General features: G+C 43.1%; 1 protein-coding gene across 1 annotated transcript; it reads left to right on the forward strand.

Moving 5' to 3' along the window:
- Positions 1-1,435: 1,435 nt before the first annotated feature.
- On the forward strand, positions 1,436-4,028 carry LOC115535281 (uncharacterized). The gene is made up of 4 exons (XM_030346348.1): positions 1,436-1,682; positions 2,119-2,301; positions 2,439-2,516; positions 2,755-4,028. Exons 1-4 carry the CDS (start codon positions 1,466-1,468, stop codon positions 3,774-3,776), a joined length of 1,500 nt encoding a protein of 499 aa, XP_030202208.1. The 5' UTR covers positions 1,436-1,465; the 3' UTR covers positions 3,777-4,028.
- Positions 4,029-20,561: the final 16,533 nt, after the last annotated feature.

Below are 20,561 nucleotides of genomic sequence, written 5' to 3' on the forward strand. Positions count from 1 at the left end.
CGCAAGACAAAATTTGTGCAAGCACTAAATTGATTTGGATTGATGCACTACCACTGACAATAATGAGTTATTGAATGCAAGCTAACAGAATGACACACCTAACCCCGCTTGAAACGCTTACGGGTCGACCCATGCCTTCAGCTATCATTCGAGGGGCCCATAAGGGACTTCCATTGGAATAATTAGAAATGGTATTAAGGAAAATTGGTAATTCCAGCGAAAGAAACACAAAGTTCCAGAGTTGGAGGAGGAACCACCAAGAGGGAACCAGGTGACCAAGTGTACCTCAGGGTGTTCAGGAGAAAGTAGAATGAGCCCAGGAGAGAAGGACCATGCAAAGCCACCAAAGCAAAACCAACAGCCATCCAGGTGGAAGGAAGTGCTACGTGGTATCACCTCAACCACTGCACAAAAGCCGCTCAACCAAAACAAGGGAAGAGTATGAGGAGGAGCGTGAGGTGGAAGCAGATGGAGACACGCTCTGGGCTGACCAACTACCCCAGAATCAGACCCAGCCAAGTCAGGAGCAACAGCCACATGATGATGCTGAAATTGGCAAGCCTGCTCCTGATCCTCTACGGTCTGGGACAGATTCCGCTGGGACAGATTCCGCAAGGACAGAGCCCGAGAAAGGATGAAACTACGGAGACAACTCAGACCTGGAACGGCCAGGAATCAGGGGCTGGTACTGAAGGAAGCGTAAGAAAAACACAGGACAATCCAGCCCCAACACACTCAGGAATAGCTAAAAAATAAGAGGAAATAGTCTTACATGCTCAAATACCACTGCAAAACCGAGTTAATTAACAAATTATGTTTACTGTTATGTCAGGAGACCAGTCGTTATGTTCATTAACCATCCACCAGAATTATTAACTAGATTGGAGGAAATGTCAGTGTAAAGTGTATATTCAGCAAAAAACAATGAAATTGTGTTCGACAGAAAACATGGGACTACAATAGCGAGTACAAATTACAAATGAAAGGATATCGGTCTCTTAAAATAATGTCAGAAAAAACATTCAACTTTACACTAGAAGCAGAAGTCCCTTGTATAGTCAAAAATCAACCGGACAAGGTTGTTAAATCTGACCAAGGTAATTCAGAAAAAACTTCAGATAATGTCAAAGTACAACCACAGCCACCGAATTATTAAAAATATTGGGAAAGATTCACTTGTAACCACATAGAAAAATTAATGAAACGTCTGATGTCAGGGATTTAGCACAACTCTCAATCACTAATGAGACTTCTATTAGAGACGAAATAACAACAATGGCAATCACTAATGAGACTTCTATTAGCGAAAAAACAACAATACTAGCAATCACTAATGTAACTCCCATTAGAGAAAAAACAACGACCATCAGTGAGCCAATAGGTTGTTTTCAGATGACGTCACACCTTTCCCGCGCTTTCAAGTGGAGGGCAGGAAGTGCTGAGCCAGTGTAAGAGAGCGGCAACAATGCCTATGTTTTGCTCGGTGTATGGTTGTTCTAACCGATCCAACAGAGAGAGAGAAAAAAGCTATTTTCGCATCCCCAAAGTTGTGCACCATAAGGGTGATAATTTAAAAAATATCACGAAGAAGCGCCGCCAGGCATGGATTAAAAACCTTCGCCTGAAGTCTAGTGGAGTGGAGTCTGGCAATGCTCGTGTTTGCGGTGATCACTTTGTGACAGGTAAGTGACATAGCTTGCAAACCTTAGCTTAAACCGTAAATAATGCAGAACATGGGGGTGATATTACCATATGGATATCACAGGGAATAAAGCCTTCTAGCTACATCTGTGATATATGTTATTATGTTAGTTAATAGCTACAGGCTACAGAGTAGCTGCAGCAGATGTCTCCGGTGTACCTTTAGCTAGCTAACGTTAGCTTCATGTGATATCATCATCGCCCAACCTGTTCGGCATGGTTTGTCTTCTTTTTATGCCGGAGCTTTTTTTCTAGCTATTGCTTTACACTTACTTTTTTACACTTTGAGGCATACAATATCGTTAGTACAAGCAGGCTAAGCTAGTGTAACCCTCTGCGCTTTCACTGGGTGTTTGTTCTGTAACAGTCCTACAGTATGGATTGACAAGCCACTATTTTGATAATTGTTCTATGCAGGCTGCCCGAGTGCTGTCAAGGATGTAGAGTCGACAGACTGGGCTCCTACGGTCAATCTCGGCTATGACACCGGTAAACCAGTGACTGAGGCATCCCATAAAAGAGAGCAGAGAAGGCAGTCCAGAGAAGCTCAACTTACCTGCACCAACATAGACGAGCTACCAGAACCAGAGTGCTTGAAAGGTAAACAATTTTAATGCCTATGTTGCCAATGCTAGATTAATTATTTCAACACTTTCCTCTTTTTTACTTTAGAAGCGGTATTAAACTTGTTTAGAACTAACCTATTTCTCTCAACCTTTGCCGAATATACTGTGTAGATGCAGCTGCCTGCGCCAACACAGCTGCATTGCTGGACCTTGGTGTGACGGAGAACCAAGATCCAGAACAAATGAAAGGTAAATTAAATGTAAATGTAGAACTGCAAACTCTAAAACTATATATATATATTTAGTTGTGTGGTTGATAACTTGTCTTTACATATTGTATGTGTATATAGAGCATATATATACAAATTTTATTTTTACATTGCATTCTTACATCATATATCTGTAATGAATTGTAAATGTTAAACTGACCGAAATAAAGTAAACTATCTCTTTTAATCTTATCCCCTTTGCCAAATATTTGATGTAGATGCAGAATGTCAGACAGACCTGAGCATGGACGATCTTGACAAGATGGAAGCCGCTATGAACCAAGCATCAGCAGAGCTGAGCGACCTCAGAATTAAGGCACTGGACACACAATTTACCCAAGAGGCCTTTCAGAACAACCAAGACAAGACTAAGTTTTACACAGGACTGCCAAATTTCTTAGTTTTGATGCAAGTGTTTCAACTATGTGAGCCATACATCCCCTGTAGCCCTTTGTCTGCACTCTCCACATTTGAACAGCTCATTTTGGCTTTACTTAGATTGAGATTAAATCTTTCACTCCAGGATTTGGCCTTCAGGTTCAAGGTTTCCTGTTCCACCGCTTCTAGAATTTGGCACAAGTTAATCTGCGTCCTTCATGAAAGGCTGGAGTTCCTAATAGAATGGCCAGAGCGAGAGGTACTGCAAGCGACTATGCCAATGTCTTTTAGGCAAGCATTTGGATGCAAGGTTGCCGTGATAGTTGACTGTTTTGAAGTGTTCATTGAAAGGCCTTCCAATTTACTTGCGAGAGCACAGACCTGGTCTAGCTACGAACACCACAACACAGTTAAATTTCTCATTGGTGTTGCTCCTCAAGGATATATCACCTACATCAGTCATGCGTGGGGAGGAAGAGTTAGTGACAAGCATATTACTGTAGAGAGCAGCATTCTAAAGAATCTGTTGCCTGGAGACATTGTTCTTGCTGACCGTGGCTTTAATATAGGGGATAGTGTAGGATTTTACTGTGCTTCATTGAAGATGCCAGCTTTCACAAAAGGGAAGAGCCAGCTATCTGCATTTGAGGTAGAGGAAACAAGAACATTTGCTAATGTTCGTATTCATGTAGAAAGGGTCATAGGATTAGTGCGAAGAAAATATCAAATTCTGCAGAGCAGGGCAATGCCCATTGAAAACATGTCAGTAAAAAGAGGTGATCAGCTAGCGTTGATTGATAAGATTGGTGTAATTTGCTGTGCATTAACAAATCTTTGTGACTCTGTTGTCCCACTGGAGTAAATATCTTCTATTGTATTCTGAAATGTAAATATGCCATATCTAAATGTAATATACCTTTTTATATATACTTGTTCAGTCTATTGTGTAAAGAATTGTCAAGGAAATATATTTCCTCATTGGTTGTATAAAATGCATTGCTTAAACATCCATGCTGTTTGCTTTTTTTGTGTCCGTAAACTTAAAACCCAATATTTTGTTCATCTTCACAAGTTTTTGCCCTGCTGGCAAGTAAAAATAGACCATGCTTTGAATTCTGACTCCTGACTCTGTGGTTCATTATTTGAAACGTTATCAGTTTTCCTGAACTATCGAATCAGAATATTTCTCTAACAAGAATCCATAAATATTTAATGCAATATATCTTTGTAAATATACTTTTCTCCCCCATAGATACAGTAATGGTGTGTTTTTTTGGAAGTGACGGGGAAACAAGCCATGAGTATACGGAAATGCATACAGCAAAAAACAGTGTATTGTACTCTATGGGTGTACATTTAACACCCATTTCGTGGTATATATAGGTCCAAGAGTTCAGTGTTCACTGAACACTGTTAGAGCAAAATATGTACTCCAAATTTAGAGTTACATTTGAACACTTTGAGAGTGCAAATGTACTCTATTAGTGGTACTTTTGGGCACTCATTCAGTGCTTCCTTACACCTGCAGTGTAAAACTAGAACCCCAGAGAGAAAAAAGATGTACTCCAAGTCAGTGTTTTGTAGCACTTCGCAGAGCTGATTATTTAATACTTCTAGAGTGAGAATTTACTCTGACTGGTGTACAACCAACACCTTTGAGGTGAATTATCAACACTTCATGAATGAATAGTCTACACATTAGATTCTTGAAAACATTATATTTTTATTGATGCTGCTGTTGTTACAGTGAATACATTTATAATATAGTTAACATTATAATTAAACTTAAATTATTTTACATCAAGAACCATATTTAGTTTTACATTTATATGATGGAACCAACAACTTGAAAATAAATAAATGTGTCCCTGTCAACCAATTAAAGTGGAATTCCGGTGTATGTTTGTATGATAACGAGTTGAAACGTTAGTTTTGGAGCACAAAAAACATACAATAAGGGTATAAACATATAAAACGAGGCATTGAGAACTTTGTAAGTGCACAGATTGTTTATTAAAAAGTACATTTTATACACACAATACCATCAGTAGATCACCCGTCAACGCCATTTTGTTTTCAAGACTCGATAAGTAGATTGACAAACACAGAGATTGTGACATCCATCAGCAACACACAAGCTCTGGCGGCATGCCATGGGACCTTTAAAAAAAATATATATATTATCAGTATACATTACCTTGTGAAACTTCACTACACGATCCACAGCTTCCCGGATACTGATTTTGACAGCTCCCTTCTTTCCACTTGGAGGTGGTGGCAGGAGGTAGACCAGCAGGAGAAGCGAGGCCATGTCACTATCCCAACCTGCAAAGGGAGAGCACATACTTTGAGCATGAAATACACCTGATGAAAGCACATGACACAACATAAAAGGTTCAAAAAGTTCTTGTCAATAAATAGTCAGCATCTAAAAAGGTGGCCAAATACAAACAGGTTATTATCATAGGACCCTTTTTTAAAAAAAAGGGTCCTATGTTCCCCAGTCTCATACAAAGAGGGGAACATAGGACCCGGGGAACATAGGACCCGGGGAACATAGACACGCTCCCACTAAATTGAAGCCACGTGCCTTGTTAGCATTAGCTAAAAAATGGTAAAGAGGCGTTAGCTAAATGGAAGACATGTGCCTCATTAGCATTGGCCATTAAGTTTGACATTAGCTAAAATCGTTAGCATTTATAAGTTGGTTATCAGATCTAAAAGACGAAGAAATGCTGAATTTTCTGCATTCAGGGTTTCTGCAGGTTTGAACAAGTTAAATTTAAGACTTTAATACCACATTCCTTGGCGATATTGATTCGATCCTCTCTAGTCAACCGTCTCTGCCGAAACAGTTTGCCGCATAGTGTGGAAGAGAACAAACGGTCACATGTCTCTAGATTCAACCAATGAGAAGTCATTGGTTGAATCAACCGTTGGACACTCAGGGAGTCCATCATCCTAAAATAAAAACTTAAATTACTCTACACCAGCATTATACTTAGAGACAACACCCAAGAGTGTTTCTGGTACACCCCAAAAAATGTACTTGCGCCTATTCAACACCAAAGTGTATCAAATCTACTCTGTTCATGAGTGTTAAAAAGGATTTTAACACTTTGGCATTTGCTGTGCCATAGTCAACATTTCAAAGGCACATACACTTATGACTCTACATTTACAATTAATGGGTATAACACACAGAAGTACAAGTCCATAAAGATTGAATAAAAGTAGTTTCAAGCTTGAAATAAATCATCAGCAAGTGCTGGAATACATGCGATTATGATCACTGATAATTAATACATAAACACAAAATGTGACCAGAGCTGCCACTATGCAAACAAACGTGCAACGAGTAAAGATCCAAAACTTCCAGGACAGACCACAGGTGTCCCCTGGTAATCACACCTTCCCCTCCACCTGATCAACTTGCAACTGAAACACAAAAATGGAACATAAGACAGGGAGAGGAGGCATTTAGTCACATGATACATTCAACAAAAATGTTCTTGTGGAAAAACTAAACACAAAATCTTTTTGACTAGCACCTTTCAATTTGTAAGTTGCTGTCCCAACACTTCAGGAAGAACACATAGACGGAAGAAAGTCTCAACTCTGGGAATGATGTTGTCCCACAGGTCAACATCACGCACAATTCTCTCTACAAAGAGGTCCTTTTTACTCCAGACAACGAAGTCGCAGTAATCAACGTCAACGATGTGGAGCTGAGCCTGTACTTGATAGAAGTAAGCATGGCTCCTGTCCAGCTTCACAGTTCCCCCATCGTTGATGAGACAGAAGCCCTGGTCCCCAGCACACAGGCGTAGATTGGCCTCCTCTTCTTTGCTGTGTGGGCACTAAAAGTTCACAATAAAAACTAGAACTGCAAGCAGTTATGCAGGGGTCCAAGAAATGTGCATTTCGCCGGCACAACGCGAAGCATGTGTTCAAAACGCTACCGTGAAACGGTGGATATAAAGGTTTTGACAGTGAGAGATCCTGAGTGTGCTAACGGCTACATTAGCTGTGAAACTTTTTTTTATTTGGTGAATGCTCAGCGCCACCGTAAGGATGATATTTTTAGACGCAATATAAACCACAATTTACCTTTATCTCACAGATGCCAGTTCCATGACAGGTGCACGTGACACATCCATCCGGTGACGCTCCAGGATCCTTACAGGAGAAGCTCTGGTGGTGCAGACTTTGCAGTCCTTCATACTGCTTTCTGGCAGTTGCCTCATATTTGCATCCATACCTGTAATGTATAAAAATAGGAATAGGAAAATAACTTATTATTATACAATAATAATTAGTACATTTTAGATTTTCACACCTGTGCTGTCCTAACCTAACCCTTATCTTTGCCTAATAAATACCTTGTTGCTGCTGTAGAAAACTTGTGTGCCTCTGGGTAGCATATCGACTTGATCAATGACTTTGACGGCTGTAGAAGACTAGTTTGTAGAACCTGCTTCAATTTCGAGGCTGTGATCCTTCCTGCTCTTTGGCTAAACCATAGAGTTGATGAGCTCTGGTTTCTGGTCTCCTCCTCTACTGCCTGGACCTGTAACTGTGTCAGCTCTTCCTGTCTGAAGTCCTGGCATGCTTTTTGCAACTCTGTTGGGGATAGCTGTAGCATCTCTGGTTTCCTATACTGAATAAGTCTTTTGGGTAGCTTGCTCACAGACTTCGGTACAAATTCTTTGTAATATGGTGCAATGGACATCAGTGCAGCACTTCTTGGGGCATTTCTTCTTAAAGACTCAAAAAACTGAACATATGCCTCTGATCCTTGCTTCACTCTTGGACACTGGACTGTGGGACGAGGTAGTGTGAGTTGCTCACCTGTCCTCCCAGCAATGGCATTATCAAGTTTTTTCTTTTTGGATTTTGCAGATGAAAAGTCAATCATTGCAACTCGAGCAGCAGGAATCTGTGTGAGAGACAGAGAACATGTGTGTGTGAACAACATACATGTAGGTGCACCTACATACATGTAGTATAAAACGGCCAAAATCGAAACTAAACTGCATCCCAAAACAATCCAAAATGTGTTGTTTGCGTGATAAGTGAATGTATAGGTCCTCAACTGTCATATTTTTTCACCCCTGATTCAGCTCAGAAAAACATGCATCTGAATACCTTTTTGACATGCGATGGCATGAGCCATTTGCACTTTTCAGTGGTGCAGGATGCAGTCTCTCTCATCTTCACACCTGCATCTATAGCGAACAGAACCGCTCCAACATGTGAGCAGGATTCTGACAATCTGTATAGACAGAGACATACAGGTTGATTGGATTAGCTAAACATTTATACAACATGAATATTATACCAAGCATTATTTTGTTTGAGCTAAAGTGTTGTGTTAAACATGCCTTGGGTTGTGATATTTATTAAATTACTTACCCAGCCATACAGTTACAGTGTGCTGTAACAACCTCTCCATCTTCTCTAGCTACAACCCAAGTTTTCAAGGGTGTTTCTCCGGACCTCTGGGAGTGGTTGACCTACAACATTTTAACTACAGTTAACTAGCTAGCAAAATACACTTAACAACATTGAGGCATACATCAGTTGTATAAAATCACAGGTTGCAACATTATTTAACTGTGGGCTTCTTTCTGTTCATCTTCATACATTTTTTTTACTCAGCTGTTAGTAAGCTTAGTAGCTGCCTGACATGAGTCGATGTTGCTATAGCAACACGGTGGATTCGCCAAACAGTAGCCTAACGTTATATATATAAAGAAAACACATTTACTCACCCGGGCAAAAACAAGTCGACATTTATTAAATGCCTCTTTGGTGCCGAGGTCATTGACCCATCCACATACAAAGTAATTAAAAGCCTCCAGACTCTTGTATGCCTTCATTTGGTTTGCCGTATAATAGGAGGTCTGAAGGACGAGGAAGTTGGTAATGTCCATCGCTTCGACGGCGGGCAAATCGGCTAAATCCCGAGAAAAATCACTCTTCTTCAGTTCGTATGGGTCATATCCAATGTGTGCAGCGATTTTTTCGCGATACCTGCTGCGGGCAGGTTCGTCGAGGTGCTTCACGTACTCAGTGTCCTCCATCTCCATCAGTCTGCGCCTAGAATTTCCACTTCCTGCCCTCCACTTGAAATTCCCGCGTCATAAAAGTCACGTGATTGAAAACAAGCTATAAACACACTAGCAACGATTGGTACAGAAGCTACTGTTCAGAGTGAGATAAAACATACAACAATACTAGCAGAAGTAGAGGTGAACCCAATAATGACACTGTGAGAAGGTGAGACCTCCCCCTTCTCACATTCTCGCATAAGATAAACTATTATTATTATTATTATTATTATTATTACAATTATATTGTGTATATATATAATAATTGGCATGGTGTGAAATTGGACTTCCGCCACGGTAGGGGGCAGAGTGGTAATGGAATCTTAGGATCATGGCATCAGGGAATAGCCCAGGGGGTGGTGGGGTTGTGCACAAGGTGTGGGTATATATGTATTTGGTGATTGTTTATTTAGTGTCATGTTTATTTTGTATTGTATTCACACAATGTACTTTCTGTTCAGTTATGTAGAATTGGTAGCTTTAGGTACATAATGTTCCCCCATCTAGTGGTCTGGCCCATACGGCCTTGATTGGTCCAATTCATTTCCCTATTTAAGGGCTGCCTCATTTGGTGTTTGGGGGCTGAAGGTGGTGCTGGCTTGATGGGAGGCCAGTACCAGAGACGTATGTTTCGGTTAGGCTATGTCATGTTGTGCTATCTTAGGTTATGCTCGCTGATTGATTCAGTCATTTTCTTTTCTTTTGGAACGTTGCTTTATTTTTTGTGAATGTTTTGGAAGAAAATAAAACTTCACTTTTCTTTGTCCCGAGTCAATTGTCCTCGTTTTTGCCCACACTCTCTGAATCTGGTTGGCCGTATCCCAGATACGTGGGGCGACCACGCCGGTCCCGCATAGACACCAAAAGAAAATAATATCAAAACGCTGGTAACTGCAATATCAATTATCAATTCCAAAATCATGTTAAAGGTCCCATGACATGTTATTTTATGTATTCTTTAATATAGGTATTTGTGGGCAACTAACACAGTATTCAACGACGTTCCCGAAATTCAGCCGTGGTGCAGAGTTACAGCCACTCCGAGCCAGTCGCACATTGAGCTTCCCCCAAATGCGCTTTTTTGGTGTCTGTAGCTATAATGCAAATGAGGAGGAGCGAGGCGGGTCAAGGAGGAGGGTGGGGGTGTGGCCCTGAGCAGCTTGCAGCCACGTGCGGTACCATGCGCTCTGTTTACAGTGGATGTATCGCAATGGCGAGGCGCACATAGCCTTTAGCCGTGTTCTGTAAATATTCTAGAACACACGGGAGTCCTGGAGCTCTATATCTAAATATTATCATATAGCCTAGATAGATATCAATATCATATAATATATATTATCACGGCCAAAAGCTGTGTGAGCCGATATTATGAATCTCAAACGACCGCGTTGGGTTCTCCAACGTTCCTGGTTCTTCAACGTCCACATCAATGTGAAGACTGAACCGCGACAAGGAGGAGAAAGGGATCGTTGCCGGGCAGCGCTTAGGCACCTCCTCCTCCGGCGGTGGTCCCTCAGCGGGGCTCGAGCGGGAGACATTCGCCGCCAACAATCCCTTTCCATGTCTCCTCCATGTCGTGGTTCATGTTCTTGAGGGAGTCAAAGCCAAAGTTCCCTCCGCAAATTCATTCTCAACCTTGGCTGAGATAACCCCCACTACGAGTCTCATTGTAGAAATACCAGAGACGAGAGTGCGCAATAACACAAAAAGCAGAACGGTTATCCAGATAACAAGTGTACAACACTTGCGTTACAGTCCTGGAGCTCTCTATCTAAATAATATATAATATAGATATCTATATCATTTAATACATATTATCACGGCCAAAAGCTGTGTGCGCCTCCATACGTCTCTGGTTCTTCCGCTTTCACATCAACCTGAAGTCGACTGAACCGCGCGCTGCCTGCTGCCGGCTGCCCGCTGCCGGGCGATGGTGCCTCGCGGCAACCGGCGGCATGTCGCAGTTCATGTACTTCAGCGAGTCAAAGCCAAAGTTCCTTCTCAACCATGGCTGAGATAACCCCCACTACAGTCTCGTTGTGGAAATACAAGACACGTCAAAGAACCGACAAGAAACACTTGCGTTACAGTGGGTGTATTCACACACACACATGTGGCGATCGCACGGTCGAGTCTCATTGGCGGGCCAACGTCTCTGGGCGGGCCAGGCAGAGTAAGGGGAGGAGCTTAGATGCTTTATGACGTCAGGAATACAGACATTCCAAATCAGCGCGCTTGAGCCTCCGTTTTTTCAAAGGCGAGCAGAACAGCTAGTGCTCGTTTTACACCAAACGCAAGTTTTAGCCACTGGGGGACCATAGGCAGAATAGGGGAACTCATCTTTAAGTTAGAAAACCTCATAAAGTGAGATATTCATGTCATGGGACCCTAACCCTAACCCTTTAAATGAGATCGGAACAACGACATTAACATCCAAAACTATTGCGGCTGGAATCTTAACATCGCCATCCATGTCACCTAAAGAGACTTTTGCAGAACAGTCAACCATTCCTGAGGATGGTAAGAATGTTGGAAGCATTGGTCATCGCTCAACAACAAGAACCTTAAAACAGTATAAACCTGACCCCTTTTGACACAATAAGGTAAAAACAACAGACTAGTTGTTTCCACTCTGGAAACAACAGATCACTGAGCAAGACAATCCAAATTGAACAGTACGTTAAATTGAGTACGTTGTGTGTTCAATGCAATGTTTATGGTACATAGGATCGAGACCAGAGGCATACCCGAAAAATTCAAGGCACGAAGTAGAATAACAGCAGCTTCATCAGACCTCTCTAAAGGATAATGCAGGCCACGATCAGGGTATGTTTGGATGGCTAGAAATTAGGTTTGGTATGTGGGGAATGGTGTTAGCCATAATAGGTATAGTGCTCTTGATAGTACTAACAGTGATAGGATTGGTTTTCTGCTGTTGTATTCCCATTGTCAGATCCAAGATAGCTTCCAGGCTCTCTAATGAAATGACCCTCATGGTAACTAGCATAGAAGAGTCAAATGATTGGGAGCAGAAGCTCTATGGGGAAATTGATCCGATGAAGCTGGAGAGGAGAGCGGCTGTGATAATCAGACACTAGGAGGAGGTCTTAGGTCATATTGGTGACCTCTCCATGTGAGCCACAACCTTTGCAGACAGAATGAACGAAAGAACATTGGACTGATGGAATACAGGACCCAGGCACGGGTGCAACAACTACGACAATGTCCAAAACCCCCCAGATGTATCCAGCACACCAATACATGAAGATCACCTGAGCCATTCAAAATGTCCAAAACCCCCCAGATGTATCCAGCACACCAATACATGAAGATCACCTGAGCCATTCAAAATGTCCAAAACCCCCAAGATGTATCCAGCACACCAATACATGAAGAGTGAGAGTGAGAGTTTAAGGGAGGATTCAAACCAGGAAAGTCCTTAGTTCGATGTCATGGTCTGGATCAAAACGCAATGTCTATTTTTGTTTTGGTGCGGTTCCTTTTCACAACTTTTTGCAACAGTCCGATCATTTGTCAACAACGCACTGTGTGCATAGATCGTTCAATCATTGGACAAGACGGCTGGGGGTGGGGCAGCGCATAAAAAATAGTAAGCAAAGAAAACAAAGTCAACAAACTGGAGACAATGGAGATTCAGCGTGCTGCCCTCGTTGTGCTTATACTGAATGGTTTCAAACAGATACAACATTTGCAGTACTTTTGGAGCATCAGAGGCGTTTGGCACAACGTCGGTTTTATGATGTTATGCTATCCGCGGACCGCTCGAACGCCTTCTCCCCCATCCTGTACTGAATGTATTAAATGCATTGGACTTTGTATTCTAAGTGTTCGCCAACATACTTTATATGTTGGCGGCTGCCCAAGTATCCAAAAGACATTTCGTCTCCTCTTCGCTACATGTTGAGCCATGGCTCATTGTTAACTGGTCTGATGACGTGATGCCGGTCTGATGACGTGATGTCGTTCTGATAACGTGATGTCGGTCTGATGACGTGATGCCGGTCTGATGACGTGATGCCGGTCTGATGACGTGATGCCGGTCTGATGACGTGATGCCGGTCTGATAACGTGCCTTTGATCTTTGAATTTACCGCGCTAATCAAACAATATAAATAACAAGCAGTTATGGGAGCCTGATGCTTCCAAAAAGGCAGATTATTTTTAGAACTGGGTCGGACCGAGCGCGGTCGCTTTCACATCTCAAGTGAACCGCACCGGGGTTCGTTTGGAAGCGAACCGAGACCACCTCTCAAGCTGTTTGGTCCGCACCAGAGCTCGCTGATTTGCATTCAAACCAGCCCAAAAGGTCTGCACCAGCGATTTTTTTGGCTTGGTTTGAACCAAACCAGGCAGGTGTGAATACGCCCTTAGATTTTTTTTTTTTTTTAATTAACAGAAAAATGCATCATTGAGATTGAATATCTCTTCAAGTGATCTGGCCAAGACAGGCAGCAGTAGCCTACAGTCACACATAGCCTACACACAAAACATTAGAAAAATATAACAACTAAAACAGCCGGCAGGGGGAAGGGGGGACTTCAATATCGCAAGCCATTTCGGAAGGCTCAATGAGGAGAGTAATATTAAGTTTGAGCAACATATTTTTTTTGGACTTTTTTTTACACTTAGTTTATGTAATATTACATACACAAAATGTAGTCTTGATTGGACTCCATAGACATAATTCACCATACTGTGTTATTGACCTGCTTTCGTTCTGTGTTATTGGGACGCTGTCTCATATGTCTTCATATGGTAAAATAAACGTCCTGCCGTTATGTTGTCGACGTGAGAAGTTGTCTCTTCACTTCTTATGTCAATTTCTACAGTCCATAGGCAGAACGTCTAACCTGGGAGAGTTAAAACAGTCAGAAGGGGGAGGGGGTGATACCAATATCGCAAGACATTGCAGGAAGCTCAAGGAGATGGGTAATATTTAAAAAATAAAAAATGTTTTGCAAAAAAGTGTAGTCTATACAAGCCATAAGGTCTCAGCTGGGAGAGTGTGTCGACGGCGGGGCTGTTATCTCGATCTTGCCGTTGTCTTGAAACAACTGCATCTGCGTGTGTGCATTGTGTGTATGCACGTGCATGTGTGTGGTGTGTGTGTATGCGGTGTCCTGCGCTGCCTTTGTCTTGAAATGTTTGCGTCAGCGAGTGTAGTGTGTTCGTGCGCGTGCGTGTAGAGTTTGTGTGTTTGTATGCGGTGTGAATGTGCATGCGTGCGTGCGTTGAGGTGTACATGTGCAATCGCGCGTGCTGTGCGTGCGTGTGCGTGCGTGTGTGTGTGCTGCAGGCTGCTTGGCATATTTGCTTTGACCAAGTGTGCCAAGTTACTTTTCTGACAGGCCTACTATTATATATCAGTAAGATCATTCATATTATTAACACAAATTCTAACAAAAACAATCATCATTATTGTTATTATTACAATCATTAGTATGATTACACTGTATTACAATTCTATTCAGAATAATATTGTTTAGACTCACTGAAGCACAGGGAGATGAGGAGGATACTCAGCAGTCCGAGGCTCACAATGAGAGTGATGGGCAACCATAGAGCTGTTCAGGAATAGGACACACACACACACACACACACACACACACACACACACACACACACACACACACACACACACACACACACACACACACACACACACACACACACACACACACACACACACACACGGTCACTTTGGCTAAAAAGGTTTTCAAAAAATAAATCTTAAATGTATTTGGAGGAAACATACTTTTTTGGATAATTTCTTTGGACTTGATTATTTCTATTAAATTCTCTATAAAGGGGCACCTACCAAATCTTCCCTTCCTGCGCTCCCTCCGGTCCAAATACATGTCATCAATACATGTCATTTCAGGGTCCGGTTCAGAGATGGTGACCATGGTTACTCTCTGACGGCTTCTGAACTTACCCTTTTTCTTTGCTTTGTCAGCTGGAAAAACAACATCACTTGTTTTCATTCTGACCAATTATCAGCTTGCACTCTGATACCATCAGTGTAAGGAAATGTTTTTCTTTTATTACACACAGACTCACGAACGCACTCAAGCACACACACACACGGATAAAAACAGGGTAATGTACACACACATATATTCATACTGCGTGGCTGTCATTCACAGTCCAGACTCCCTACGGTCTGCAGAATCCCTCCCCGTCTTGAAGAAACACCTGAAGACCTCTACTGAGAACACCTCAGTAAGTGATGACTGGTACTGTGGCTCTCGTGTTTAGAACACACTTAAGCAGAGCAAGTACTGTTCTCTAGCATGTATACATGTTATTATTCCCTCGTTATTGACTTGTACACACACATACTTATACAGTAATACACACAGAATTACATACGTACACAAACAGTAATGGAGGGGGGACAACATGTGGCCTGCGTGTCACCAGGGTCTTTCACATCGGCCCACGCAGAAAATATGAGGACATGTATTGTGGGATAATTTGAGATATGTTCATATTAATTACAAACTTTATAAAATTATGTTAAATTCATAAGTACACCTGATGAGCAGCCATTATTCAAACACATAATTGCTGATTAAATAAACCATTGTCACTCTAATGTCACATTGCACTACCATTGATAATTAGTAATGAAAAAAACTAAACTTGTGTTCTGCTCCCTAAAGTTACTCTGCACTCTGTTCCACGTATATAACGAACATATATCTTGAAACACACAACTACTTGAGATGCCTATCAGTAGTCCGTAACTCATGGGCGTAATCACAAGTCAAGAAAGGTAAATGTGAGCTTTTTGTCTCGAAAACACACATGCGGTATTTAGGAGAATAAATCTGTCTGTACGGTCGCTGGTTCATCAGGTCGGTCCATTTGGCTAAAAACGTTTTCTAAAAGTACATTTTAAATGAATGCAGATGAAAATATATTTTTTTAACCTGATTATTTATTTTAAATCCTCTCAAAAGGTCACCTACCAGATCTTCTCTTCCTGTGCTCCCTCCGGTCCAAAGACGTGTCCTCAGGTTCCTCAGAGAGTCCAGGGTCCGGTTCAGAGATGGTAACTGTGGTTCCTCCCTGACAGCTTCCAATATGTCTGCTCTCAGGAGTCGGCTCTGCTATATCAGCTGGAAAAAACAAGTTGAATGTTTTAATTCTGACCAATCATCAGCCTGCAATCTGATATCATCAGTGTCAGGAAGTGACAGTGTTTTTCTTCTACTCTTATCAGATGTCTTCAGTTGTCCCACAGAGTCACGGACGCATGCAAACACAAACACACACACAAGATAATTTGTCATTGAATATAAAGATACAACATACATAAGTATAATATACCAGATAGCGTAGTGGTTGTGTCTAGGAGTCCACTACAGAGTTTATTCATATTTGAATACAACTTAACTCAACACATTATGGGAACGGCAGAATTAATATGTTTTGCTGACGTTGTCTCTGAGAGAGAGAGAGAGAGAGAGAGAGAGAGAGAGAGAGAGAGAGAGAGAGAGAGAGAGAGAGAGAGAGAGAGAGAGAGAATTAAAACAGTTATTGCTCAGAGTTGGTAATTGAGAGGAGGGATATGTCTGTTTTAGTGATGTGGTTGAAATGGTGTGAATGATTGCAACTGTTCTCCGTTAGCAAATAACATGAAAAATTATTACTATTTTAAAATGACTCGGAAAAGTGACTTTTGTGCCTGGACAAGTGAAAGGTAAATGTACTTATCCCCGGAACAAGGCCTCATAAAAAAAGTTTTATGTTGACACACACACACACACACACACACACACACACACACACACACACACACACACACACACACACACACACACACACACACACACACACACACACACACACACACACACACACACACACACTTCTGCTGTTCTGCAAGCTGTGATGGAAAATTGCAGACTAACACTATTCTGAATTTAGTCCATACTTATTTTATCTGTTTGGGGAAACTGGAATAGATGTCACAATCTTAATTTCCTCTTTTTCACTGCTGCATCTCCAGATACGTAGAGCTACAGGACGCTGTGCAGTGCAGTCCGGGGTGAACTGCAGCATGGAAGAGAAAGTGATTGTTGCCGTTTTCGACTCCCGGAGCTCTTTATATTAGTATATATAATCTTTTCAATTCATCCTGGAACGTGCATCTTTTCAGGGAATTTGTAGAATAAATCCATAACAAATACCGAATATTGATTGTCTTATGTGTCCATTATATATCCATTATATTGACCGGGTATTCCCAAGATGCTCACGCTCTGCAGCAAGCCAGTCACAGTTGATTGGCGCGGCGCTGTACAGCGAACGTAAGCAAACAACTAAGGTTAGCATTTCGTCAAGCATTACTTTTCCTCCCGAGATCCCGCTAATGTTGTGATATTAAGTAAAGGGAAACAAGATATCTATTCTTTCTCCACCTCTCTCTCTTCTCTGCTTGGTGTCGCTGACGCTTATAGTTTGCCTCCCTCGCTCTTGTAACGTCACGTACGTGGAAAAAAAACAACGAAGCTCAGAATACTGATTTAAGCTTCGAATACTAATTTTCCGAATAGCCGTTAGCTGTAAAAATCCATAGATTAGCCGCACCATTATATGAGCCGCAGAATCGAAAATGGGAAAAAAGGCGTGGCTTATAGTCCAAACATTACGGTACATTATCTGCGACAGTTTATTACGGCACAGACACCCGACAATGGTTAATTAGGTGATACTAGAACATTCCCCACGACACAAAAATTATTACTATTTTAAAATGACTCGGAAAAGTGACTTTTGTGCCTGGACAAGTGAAAGGTAAATGTACTTATCCCCGGAACAAGGCCTCATAAAAAAAGTTTTATGTTGACACACACTGTGAGAAGGTGAAATCCTCCCCCTTCTCACTGTCCCGCATTAGAGGAATTATTATTATTATTATTATATTGTGTGTGTGTATACATTAGATTGGGCTGGTATAGAATTGGTCCTCCGTCCCGGTAGGGGGCAGTATGCTAAGGGAGCTTAGGATCAAAGTATCAGGGAATAGCCCAGGGGGGTGTTGATAGAAACAGCTGTTTTGTAAATATCTTTAGGTTCTGCACAGGGTGTGGGTATATATGTATTTGGTGATTGTTTGTTTAGTATCATGTTTATTTAGTATTCACACAATGTACTTTCTGTTCAGTTATGTTGGATTGTTAGCTTTAGGGTAAATGTTCCCCCAGCTAATGGTCTGGCCCATATGGCCGTGATTGGTCCAATTACCATTTCCCTATTTAAGGGCCTTTTCATTTGGTGTTTGGGGCTGAGGGTAGGTGCTGGCTTGATGTGAGGCCAGTACTAGTAACGCTATGCTAGATTCATGTTAGGCTATGCTATGTTATATTTTCTTAGTTTATGTTTGCTGACGGATGCAGTCATTTCCTTTTCATTTGAAACGTTGCTCTATTTTTTGTGAATGTTTTGGAGACATTAAAACTTCACTTTTTCTTAGTCCTCAGTCCATTGCCCTCATTTTTTGCTCACACTCGGAATTCCCAGTTGGCCGTATCCCAGATACGTGGGGCGACCACGCCGGTCCCTCACATTTGGTGGCAGTGGTGGGATTTTTTTTTCGACGCTTCTGAGAAACTGGAGAGACGAGGGGGAAGACGAGGACGAGGCCGAATCTGGCGACGAATGGAGCAGAGGCTGTCCAGAGGGGTTCTGCTGGAGATGGAGGAGGAAGAGGGCCATGGTGAGGACCAGGCATCCGGCGGAGACCCGCCTGAGGAGTCGGACCTTACCGCAGTGCGTAGGCTCTTCGAGCGGGAGGCGTCCAAGCAGGAGCAGCGCTGGAGGAGTGTCCAGATGCAGCTGAACCAGCTCAGGGAGGACGTCGAGGCTGACCGGAGGCCTTCATCTGCACCAAAAGGACAAGATCCAGCACCAGCACCTGCACCAGCACCTGCACCAGCACCTGCACCAGCACCTGCACCAGCAGCGCCCGTGACCTGGCCCAGGGCGGCCGTTCCCAGGCTGGAGGAGGATGACGACATTGAGCAGTACCTCATAACATTCGAGAGGTTAGCAATGGCTTATCGTTGGCCAAGAGAGGATTGGGCAGTCTTTCTAGTGCCCTACCTCACCGGAAAAGCACGCAGCGCCTATGTGGCAATGAATATGGATCATGCCACTGACTATAACCGAGTGAAGGAGGCCATCCTTCACAAGTATTCAATCAATGAGGAGGTTTACCGGAGGAGGTTCCGCGAACCGGACATCAGACCGGGGGAGTCCCCCCGAGAGCTGTACACCCGCCTTAGGGATCTCTTTGAAAAGTGGATCAGGCCGGCGGATAAATCAGTCGAAGAAGTGGCAGAAGTGCTCATCCTGGAGCAGTTTCTCCGGACCCTGGCTCCAGACATCCGAATCTGGGTGAAGGAGCACCAACCCCAGAGTGGCCAGGGCGCAGCAGAGCTGGTGGAGAACTTCATGGCGGCGCGGAGAGGCCAGAAGAGTTACCGACAGGAGTCCTACTCTATTCCAGCAGCCCAAAGTAGGTCTGGGGGTTTTGGTCATGCGAGTGGTCCAAAGACTAATGAGCCCAATAGAGTGCCTGCCCAGAAGTCGTATAGGTATGACAAGCCTAGAGTAGTGCAAGGGCAGAAGCCCGGAGGGCCGGTGGTCTGCTTCTATTGCCGTGAGGAGGGTCATATTAAGCCGGATTGTCCCAAATTGAAGCCTAGACTCTCTGGCCATAGCTGTATCCCGAGATCAGGGGAGGGTGATACAGGTTTTGGGGGAAGACTGCAGACTACCACTGTCCTAGTTAATGGGAAGGAAGCCACTGCCCTGTTAGACACCGGAAGTACCCAGACACTAGTGCAGCCCCACCTAGTGAAGGCAAGGGATTTTGTGCAGGGTAGGAACCTCAGGATTCTATGTGTTAATGGGGATGAACATGAGTACCCCACAGCTGAAGTCTATCTGGAGGTCAGAGGGCAGGCGTACCAGATGATTGTTGGTGTGGTAGAGAGGCTGAGCCATGCAGTCGTCATAGGCCAGGATATACTGGTTCTGCCAGAGCTGGTGCAGGCCAGCAAGCCAGTTAATGTGGTGGTCACCCGGTCCCAGAGCCGAGCAGGGGCTACTGGAGAAGAGACAGAGGAGCCTGCTGAGCTAGCTACCCTAAGGGACATGCCTTTTGCAGAAGGAGAAATCGCTCCTCCTGGCAGAGTAAGGGGTAAAAAGACCCGCATGCAGGTCAGGCGGGATAGGCTAGTGGGCACGGTGGAGAGAAATGCTGAGTTGCCACTTGCAGAACCAGATGCAGATTGGGGTGATCTCTCAGTTAATTTTGAACAGTTACAGAGAGAGGATGAGAGTTTGTTAAAAGCTTATGACAAGGTCAGGGAAGTTGGTGAGACCTCCACAGATGTACCTCCAGCTTTGTCGGGAGAGAGCTACCGGGTGAGAGAAGGGCTGTTGTACCATCAGCCAGGAGAGGGCAGGGCAGAGCAGCTGGTTGTGCCTAAACAGCT

Source organism: Gadus morhua, chromosome 22 (genome assembly GCF_902167405.1).
Source record: "Gadus morhua chromosome 22, gadMor3.0, whole genome shotgun sequence".
NCBI classification, from domain to species: Eukaryota; Metazoa; Chordata; class Actinopteri; order Gadiformes; family Gadidae; genus Gadus; species Gadus morhua.

Bases quoted from the DNA above. Each gene is read 5' to 3' on its own strand.
- LOC115535281 (XM_030346348.1), top strand. From the start codon at position 1,466: ATGCCTATGTTTTGCTCGGTGTATGGTTGTTCTAACCGATCCAACAGA. The intron at 1,683-2,118 runs GTAAGTGACATA...TGTTCTATGCAG, and splicing joins CGGTGATCACTTTGTGACAG to GCTGCCCGAGTGCTGTCAAG. The intron at 2,302-2,438 runs GTAAACAATTTT...TATACTGTGTAG, and splicing joins AGAACCAGAGTGCTTGAAAG to ATGCAGCTGCCTGCGCCAAC.